General features: G+C 42.7%; 1 protein-coding gene across 1 annotated transcript in view; it reads right to left on the reverse strand.

The window, feature by feature from the left end:
* The window catches only part of GNAT1 (G protein subunit alpha transducin 1), a 29,282-nt gene extending 19,797 nt beyond the window's left edge, over nucleotides 1–9,485 (reverse strand). Inside the window, exons 1-2 of the mRNA XM_042449756.1 lie at nucleotides 9,380–9,485; nucleotides 1,139–1,181 (exon numbers count right to left, since the gene is read on the reverse strand). Of these exons, the coding sequence (XP_042305690.1) occupies nucleotides 1,139–1,181; nucleotides 9,380–9,485 (149 nt within the window). The remainder of the gene's footprint in view (nucleotides 1–1,138; nucleotides 1,182–9,379) is intronic.
* Between the last annotated feature and the right edge of the window lie 618 nt (nucleotides 9,486–10,103).

Here is a 10,103-nt window from a genome sequence, read left to right on the forward strand (position 1 = left end):
CCGAGAGAAGCAAAGGACAAGGACGGCCAGTCATCTTTCCCTGCACATTTGAAAGTAATTCTCTCCGAGGCTGCATCTGCACTGTAGAATGAATGCAGTTTGACACTGCTTTAGCTGTCATGGCTCAATGCTACAGAATTCTGAGATTTGTAACATTGCAAGATATTTGACCTTCTCTGTCAGGGAGCTCTGGTGCCACAACAAACTACAAATCCCAGGATTCCATAGGATGGATCCATGGCAGTTAAAGCAGTGTTAAACTGCATTAATTCTGCAGTGTGACAGTAGCTTAATTCCCTGTTTTGTTATGTGACAGGAAAAGTTTCAGAACACTCAACAGGTAGAGAGCACACAATCTCCAGCCAGACGGGGAGACAAAGTGTGACCTCTAAAGCTTCCCCCAGGTGTCCTTCTTGGGGCCAAAACAAGGGCAAACAGTCCTTTCTGGAACCCCCCCCCCACCATACCAATTCACTGTTTGAAGCAATCCAGCCTCACCTCCCTCCTTTTAGCATCAAAACACACTTTCTTCCCTTCAAAAGCAGAAGTCGACAATTCAGGTTTTGCTTCCCCATCTGCATTTTTTGTTATTTGGAGTGGTCTCCATAGCCCTACAGGAGCATATCTGCTGCAGTCATCCACACTTTCTATAGAGGAATTCCCTGACTGATGTATATGTATGATACTGTTATTTGGCTAGTTGTACACTTAAATCATAAGCTATAAAGCAGCTCTGTAACCACAGAACAACATATTTTTCTGCAAAGCAGAGAGTATTGTGTTAGTGAATTATTGGTCTCCTCTAGATGAAAATGCCTTAGTGTTTGCTGTAATAGTAGTTGGTATGTTAAGTACACTGGGCCCTTGATACCAGAAACCCCCATGGATACCAAAATCCATGGGTGTTCAAGTCCGATTAATTAAAATGGTATAGTAAAATAATGTCCCATATAAATAGTAAAATTAAGGTTTGCTTTTTGGATTTTAAAAAATATATATATTTTCAAGCCATGGATGGTTGAATTCATGCTTACAGAGGGCCAACTATAATTCCTATTGGTATAGTTTTGCCACCATTCCTTATGAGATGTTGTAAGAAACTGCTAAAATCTGCTATTTGTAAATGAGTAAGACTTACTTCATTTGTTTGACAATGGTGCTTTTGCCAGATTCGCCAGCTCCTGCAGAAAGGGAAATGGAAAAGAGATTAATTTATGTCTATCCCCAGAACTGAGTTATGTGTGTCACTAGAGTTGGCATCACCAGGGACGGTCTCATGGTGTCACCCCCCATTGACCTCCTCCCATCCCACACCATACGGAATCTTTAGCAGTGTTTTTTGTACTAATGTTACTCATTAATCATAATTCCTGCATATCACTGACTGTAATGGTAACAACCGGGAAACAATGCAATTAACAAAATCAAAATTATAACTGTAAATTATAATATCACACATGTAGCCTAAATGTATTTATATGTACATAGTTTCATGTAACTGTGAAAATTGGGTAAAAAGGTGATGTTTGTAAAGAAAAATGTAAAAGAATAAGAAATAATTTTTTTTAAAAAAAAATCTGGGGCCTCTCTTTTCTCTTCCCACTGAGGAGTTTATCAGACAAGGGAAACTGGAAGTATAATCCAATGGCAATCTGAACACAATCATGGGGTTTAACGTTATTGTGTGGTAACCCACTACACACAAATTTGGGCAATGGGAAGTCAGTCCAAACGCAATCATGTGGTTTCACGTTAATGCGTGATAGACTGGCACACGCAAATTCGGGCAATGGCATGCTATTTTCAGGCAATGGGAAGCCAGTTTGAACGCAATGTGCATTCACGTAATTGAGCTAAACTAGCAACTTTAAGTGAATGCATTCTGGCCCCACTTTCTTTTCATTTGAATTTAAGAGGAATTCCTCCCGTTTGATAAACTCCACAGTCTCACCCCACTCACGCCATCTCTTCAGCATTTTAAAGGAACATAGGTAAATGCCACAGCCCATTGCTGCCAAAAAGCAGATGTTTGAGGAACATTGGTATCACCCCCCCTCAGAGTGTAATCTGGTATGGTCTGCACACACACACACACCCCACCCTCCTAGTGATGCCACTGTTTATGCCATAGATTCCATGGTACACACAAGATGACCAGCAGAAGACAGTGACAGGTAGTGGCTTCCATTTCAGTGCGGCAATGGATCCATTCCACTTTTTGACTGGCCTTAAAAGGGCTGTCCAGAGTGCTGGACCTGTTTTGGAATAGAGTTTAGCACCTTGGGAATCTCTGTTTAATCCTGGATTAAAGCCAGGAGTGTATTTATCACCCCCCTGACATGGGAGTCACTAGTTGCCACTGACAGGTGAAATTCATGGTAACCAGTTCATTCTTTCTAAATATACATCAGAACCTGCAAATGAGCTTGGCCCCATGTTTTCCTTTTATATGCTCCCAACAGAAATGACAGAAGATGCTGTTGCCCATGTCAGAGCAGAGAGGCTGCATACAGAAGCTTCCATTTGTAGCCATCAGGCTTGCATCCTTCCAAGGTCACTAAAATGAGTACCCAGCTTGTTGAGGGCAATTAGCTTATAGTTTATAAACTGCTTAGGGAATGCTTACGTGGACCGATAAGCGGTATAGAAATGTACTTGCTATTGCTATTTAGTTGAAGGATAATGACTGGGCATGGCCTTGGCCTAAGGAGCAGGTTAGATGAACCAACAGGGAATAAAACCAGTATACATCAGCTCCTTATGCACTCCACAAAGACTTTAATTATATTTAAAGTATTTCAGTTCTTCATATGAAACTCTGGTTTTGGACTTCATTTTAGGGATGGTCCATATCAAAAATGTCCTCAGCAGCATCAGTTCTCTTTTCTATCATCCTGTAGCATTTGCACCTTATTCCATTTAGTAGGTCTATGGCCCACACTACAAGTACAACAGAATATGCTAATACAAAGGATTGTAGTTGGAGAAATAACACTTTCAGTACTCCCTTAGTTAACATATCCTCACCTTCAGTAGAGAACTAATATTATTCAGAGTTGACTTTGGAAGTAGCATGTCTCAAGCAACGCTGTTAAATATAACATGTCGCCTTTTGTGGAAGTTAGGGCTTTTTTTTCTTTTTGCAACAGTAATAACAACAGATTATGAGGGGAGACATACAGTGACTTGTGGAAAAACATAGTATTGCCTTAATTGTTATCTTTTTTATCTTTTATTGTATTGTAATGAGTTTTTTTGCTGCTGTTATTGTATTTGTATATTTGATATTGGGTTGGGAGTATATATTAATAGACTTTAATATTCTTAATTAAATTGTATTTTGATTAATTTAACAGTAGTTAAGGTAAGGGGTTGAATTTTAGTTGTATATTTGCTAATGTAATTATTTATGTCATTGTTTATGCATCTTTGTAAACTGCTTTGATCTGTTGGAAAAGCGGTATATAAATAAAATTTTATTATTATTATTATTATTATTATTATTATTATTATTTTCATTTTAAAAAGTAATTTCCAAATCTCTTTCACAGAGCAGGCTAGTGTATAACCCTTCTGCCTAACATGTCAAATAATAATAGTAATTGTAATAAGAATAAGAATAATAAATTTGCAGGGAGGTTTTAAAACAGGGAATTATTCAAAAACAGCCTTGTAAGCTGATGTGAGTCCAGTCTATCACCTCATTCTGTAGGTTTTGGTCAAGTCTAAATGTCAGATACTAGAATGTTAGAATGTGTTTACTTCTCTATTTTTCACTGTGTGTTTGAAAATGTTGTTAGGCTAAAAAAGATGTCTGGTAAGAGCTGAGGTCTGAAACCAAACAACACCCCTACTCCTTCGCAGTTACATAACTCATGGTAATTAACATAAGGAAAAAAACATTTGAAACCTCTTAGAATGTAGTCATGTAGAACAGCCCACTCTGAACCTCTTTGGTTTACTTTAGGAGCTTTCATATATGGAATTATGACACACATTAGTGGCTATGCATTTAGTACATTTTAAGAATGAAATTATATATATATATAGAGAGAGAGCACCAACCCCTTTCTTTCCAACTTTAATTTCAGTAAGAAACAGCAAAGGAGGAAACTCATTCTTTGGAGAGGCCTAAATCTTGGATTGCCTTTTTTTTTTAATTGGACACTGTAGCTGTGAATTTAACAGTGGCTTGGTGCAGATATTTGCAGCTCATATCCAGTGATGTAGACTTGACTCAGTTGACTGAGACTCAAGTCAGATTCAATTTGTTTCAATGACTCAACTTGGACTTGCTTCAGCAATGAATGATGCATTGACTCGATTCAATTCATGACTTGTTGGCCTAATTTCATCTAGAAACATTACAGAATGGAAAATGTTTTTTCTCATTTGAACAGTGCTTCCATCTCACTTCTTTTCACCTACTGGTCATGTGACGGAAGAGGTATTTTACATTTTCTGTACAGCAAATTCCCAATTCCTGTAGACCCCAATACAAGCCCATTGCCTAACATGTTTATTCTTCCCCTCCAAGAAATGCACCCCATGCTATGGGGGTGAATCTTGTCTGCTGCTCCTAGGAAAAGCTTTAGAAGGCTCCTCCAAGGGTCAGTGGGGACAGGCTGTTGAGTGGACATCATTTTTCTCTTGAATGAATGAATGAAAATTTATTTTATATCCCGCCTCTTCTGTTTTGGGGGTCGAGGTAGGTAACAACATGATTATACAATACACAGTGATAAAACAGTAACCCACAAAACCCTAGCCTAACCCTCCCTCCCAGTTTAAAATTAAACAATAAAACATAGTTAAATATATGTAACAATACATCAAAATTATTGCAGAATCTGCAAGTGAGAAAGTGGTGAGGAGGATGGATTCAATCGGTTCTGGACTGATCAATCTGGGACAGCCTGCCAGAAGAGAAGGGTCTTTGTCGCCTTTTTGAAAGCCTCCAGTGAGGGTGATTGGCAAATCTCTTCCAGCAGGTCATTCCAGGTTTTTGGGGCAGCAGCAGAAAAGGATCTCTGGGAGGTCACCGCCAGTCTGGTCCTTCTTGGTTGTAGGAGATTTTTCCCAGAGGAACGGAGTGTATGGGAAGGATTATATGGGAGGAGGCATTCCTTCAAGTAGACTGGATCCAAGCCATGCAGGGCTTTATAGGTGATAACCAACACCTTGTATTGTGCCTGGAAGCTCATAGGCAGCCAATGTAGTGATTTTAGAATAGGTGTATTTCAGCTGAACCTGGATTTTCTGGTGACCAGTCTGGCTGCCATGTTTTGTATCAATTGAAGCTTCTGGGCATGGCACAGGGGTTGCCCCATGTAGAGCACATTGCAGAAGTAAAGACGAGAGGTTACTAGAGCGTGTACAACCGTTTCTAGGTCCCACTGTTCCAGCTAGGGAGACAGCTGGCATATCAGTCGAAGCTGATAACAGGCACTCCTGGCTGTCGTGTCAATCTGAGAAGATAGTTGAAGTGACAAATCCAGAAGCACCCTTAAACTGCGGGCGCAGTCCTTCAGAGGAAGTGTGATCCCACCTAGGACTGGAGGACTTATCTCCATACCCAGATTGAGGTTACCTATTACGACTACCTCCATTTTGTTTGGATTCAGCTTAAGTCTATTTTCCCTCATCCAGTTCATTACCGACTTCCGGCAGTCATTCAGAGGAGAGATGCCCTCCTTAGTCACTGAAACAGTCCGAGACATAGAGAAATAAATTTGGGTGTCATCAGCGTACTGATAACACCCCACCCTATGTGTCTAGATGATCTCACCCAGCGGCTTCATGTAAATGTTGAATAGCATTGGTGACAGTATCGCGCCTTGAGGGATGCCCGATTTGAGCTCTCTCTTGCCGATCAACTGTTGCCAAGTGACACCATCTGGAACCTGCCCAAGAGATAGGACTGGAACCACTGTAGAGCAATGCCTCCGATTCCTAATTCCTTCAGGTGCTCCAGAAGGATACCATGGTCTATGGTATCGAAGGCTGCTGAGAGGTCTAAGAGCACCAACAGGGCCACACTTCCCCTGTTGATGCACAGATGGAGATCATCGACCAAGGCGACCAGGGCGGTCTCAACTCCGTATCCCGACCTGAAGCCAGTTTGAAATGGATCAAGATGATTGGTGTCATCCAAGACTGCTTGAGCTGGTTGGCAACCGCCCTCTCGATCACCTTACCCAAAAAGGGAAGAAGGGATACTGGCTGATGGTTATTTTTGTCCAGGGGATAGAGGGAAGGTTTCTTTAGAATGGGTTTCACCACTGCTAATTTTAAACTTGATGGAAAACAATCTTCCCTGAAGGAGGCATTGACTGAAAAATTGCCTATGATAATTTAATTTTTTAACCTGACTTTGTGCATATCTTTTTGATTTTCTAGTTATTGAAACACCACCACCACCACCACCACCTCCACCACCACCACCACCACCACCACCACCACCATCATCATCATCATCATCATCATCACCTCTCTCTCACACACACACAAACACACACCACCCAGTATGCTCCACATGGTGAGCAGCATCATGGTGCGCCTCTGGTGCTGCGTCCAGATGATGCAGCACTGAAGGAGTGCCATATAGCCATGCCATTGTGGCCATGGCACCCTTTCAAGAGTGCAAAAAGGAGCCATGGCCGGATTGGGGCTGTGTTGTAAGGTTGCCGCAGCCCCGATCCGGCTAGGAAAGGGGTGGTGTTCTGCCGCCCCTTTGGGTCAGTCTGTTGAACCCCTAAGTATTTCATTATCATAATAGGCCAGTTTTGTTTCCTTGAGCGGAGGGCATATTGGTCTTTTGAGTGATCAACTTTAAGACAGATCTCTTCTCTTCTCTCTGTTGAGCTGTTTCTAATGCTAACAGCTCCCCTCTAGATATTGCTTCAACTAGTGTTGCAGCAAGTGAGCTGCAGAAGCAGTGATGTCACTAGGGTTGGTGTCACCCCAGGGTGACAGAAGATGGGGCAACCATCATGAGAATTGGGAGCTCTTATGTGCATGATGCCACACAACCTCCCCCCACTACTGATGCTCAGTTTCTACACACAGAGAAGTGCATGCTGGGCCACAGAAAAGCCCATACCCTAAAACATCCCTTCCCTCCCGTTCTTGGCTTGCTGGGGCACCACTATTCACCAGAACTATGGCAGGGGAAGCAGGCAGGGCACAACCTCCTCCTCTTCCTCCAGATCAAGAGCAACTGTAATGGGAGCTGGGTGGACAAAGGCAGCAGAGGTCAGCACAGAGGTGCCGCAATACTCCCTGCTGATCCCACCAGCCAGGATGAGGTCTCCTAGGGGAACTGGCTGCACCACCTCCCAGTGGTATCATCCCCTTTGGTAGATGTCACCTGGTGTGGTGTGTACCCACCACACCCTGCTGATGATGGCACTGTGTGGAAAATTACCTGGCCTGAAAGGTGTTGAGATGAGACGGCTGAAGGACTGCTCACCTTCATGCTGAGATAGTGAGATCTGGGCCATGAATGGCTTAGCCACAATGCCTCTGCACTGTAAATGGCACAGAGTGGCTGCATGGTTTTATAAAAATGTGTGGCAACTCCAGGGATCAGTTTTCTGTCCTGGGACTTCTAGGACTGTTGTTGTTGTTCTATGTTTCTAACATTTAGCAAACCACTCTGTACATGTCTACCATCAAGTCATTTCCTACTTACAGTGATCATAAGATGAACCTTTCACAATTTTTTTGGTGAAGGAAGATTGCTTCAGAAGGGATTTGCCGTTGCCTTCACATGAGGCTGTGTAACATCCCTAAAGCCACCTGGTGGGCTTTCATGGCTGAGCAGTAAGTTGAATCCTGGTCCCCGTAGTGCTAGTCCAAGACCCAAAGCCCTAAACAACACTGGCTCTCACCACTCCCCATTCAGCATTATTTCAGAGTAATTTCAGTTTTCTTCATGTGGTCAAAATGACACTACTCAAAGGCGAAGAGGAGGAGCTAGCTTTCTGAGGGAAATCCCAGTATTTGAAAAAATACAGCTGTATCCCTAAACGAGAAATTTGTTGTGTACCTTCAAGTCATTTTTGAATTATGGTGACTCTATCACAGGGTTGTCTTGGCACAATTTGTTTATAGGAGGTTTGCCATTGCCTTCCTCTAAGCTGAGAGGATATGGGGGTTTCTGTGGCTGAGCAGGTATCCCAACTGTGATCTTCTGGTGTCCTAGTCTAACCGTGATCTTCTGGTGTCCTAGACTGTGTAGGCTGCCGAAAAAGCCAGACAACAACAATAGAACAAAACTGAATGTGGCCAGAAATTTGCTTCTGATGTCTAGAAACAGGTATATTTTTTCCCATGTTAAACTGTTCAAGGGATCTCTGTGGCCTATTTAAAAGGTGAACTGCCACTCCTGGAGGTTTCCAAGAGAGAAAACTCACCCTTTATTTTCCTAGAAAAGAGGATTCTGGAGGGATCTGCAAAAATAATTGGGGCAAGGGTGCATGCATCCCAGAGTCATACTTTTGTCTTTGCCAGCTTTAGACCCAGTAATGTGGAGGAACATTCCACTGGAATATGGAGAAGAGCAGCAAGGAGTTTTGTAAGGAAAAGGGGATTCCTCAAAGCATTGCTGGTTCTGTCAAAAGGGATAAACCTTTGACATATGTGAACACCTATAGGTGTTGAATGATCCCCCCCCCAACAAAGAAGCAAGAAGCCTTGCTGTGCAAGATGGTGTACTGATGCTAATTGTTCTGGTGTTAGATTTGGTCAGATGCTTTCCTTTGGCTCCTCAAATCTAAACAAGATATGCCATTTACACTTAAAGAAACTAGGAGTGTGTATCATACTATCCCACAATATATATATATATATATATATATATATATATATATCATTCTGGAGGAAAGACTTTGACACATTAAAAACACATAGACCTTAAGTGTAAGGAAATCAGCGAAAGAATATGGATAGCAGGAACTGGAATGATATGCCATAACCATCAATTACTGATCAAGTCAAGTGACGAATCCAGAAGATTCTCCTGTAACTTTCTTTAAGATGTCCATATCCTCCATGCCACCATGATCTTCCTAGGAAGACACTAAAACCACCATTTTAGCATCACTATATTTTTAACAAGTCCATACAGGAATCTCAATGGTTCTCCCAGTGTTGGTTTTCCTGGAGCGGTATAAAAAGGGCTCTGGAGAAGGGTGTCACTAAAGACCTTCTCTTTTTCAAAGGGGAAATGGAGCAGCACCCTCCACAAAATGTTCCATAGGCACAGCACTGGGCTAAGAAGCAAGAGAGTGCCCAAGGGCAAGGGGAAAACAACTAACTGGCACACCAGTCCCACTGTAGCGAAAGGTTTGGTGAGTTCCTTAGTGGGTGCACTTACCAAGAAGCAGGAGCTTGACTGTCCGGGCATCCTTCTCTGCATCTTCCTTCAGTTTCTTCTCTAGCTCACGGGAATGTTTTTCCTCAGCACTGGCACCTGCTCCCATTGCCCTATACTATCACCAAGCAAAGGGGAAATTCCAAGAAAGTCCTCTGGGTCTTCCAGCCTTTTTGTCTGGCCTGATCTTATTCAAAACAGAGCCTTCCCGGTATCTTTCCCTTAAAATGTATCAACCTTGCCTACAAGTTAGTCTCTCTGTCCACTCCACCACTACCTGCTTTCTGGCTCAGGGGGATTTTGCCACTCATGAAAATCAGGTGTGCAAACTGACCCAATATGAAGGACAGGTGAAGAAGGCCAAGGTACAACACAGAGGGCACCCACAAGTCTTCCCATTAATCTAACTGGACTTGCTTTGCTCAGCAGCTGCTTAAAGCCATTCTTGAGATTAAGCCCCTCAAATCCCCCCACATGCTAAACTCAGCAGTTTCCATCTTCCATCTGCTCACAACTTGGAGGGAGGCATCAGCCCTTGATAAAGCCACAGCCCTCCCTCTGAGTGTCTGGCTCCCCCTCATGCTATTTTGCTGCCAGGGAGTGTAATGCAGTGACAGGTTTGCAGAAGACACATGTGCATCAGGCTTCTTTTGGCTTTGAAAGAATGATTACAGCATGAAAGAGGAGAGTTAGCTGGGGTGAGCCACTCCCTATCCCTGCTTGTCAT

The sequence above is a fragment of the Sceloporus undulatus genome, chromosome 2 (assembly GCF_019175285.1).
Source record: "Sceloporus undulatus isolate JIND9_A2432 ecotype Alabama chromosome 2, SceUnd_v1.1, whole genome shotgun sequence".
Lineage (NCBI taxonomy): Eukaryota > Metazoa > Chordata > Lepidosauria > Squamata > Phrynosomatidae > Sceloporus > Sceloporus undulatus.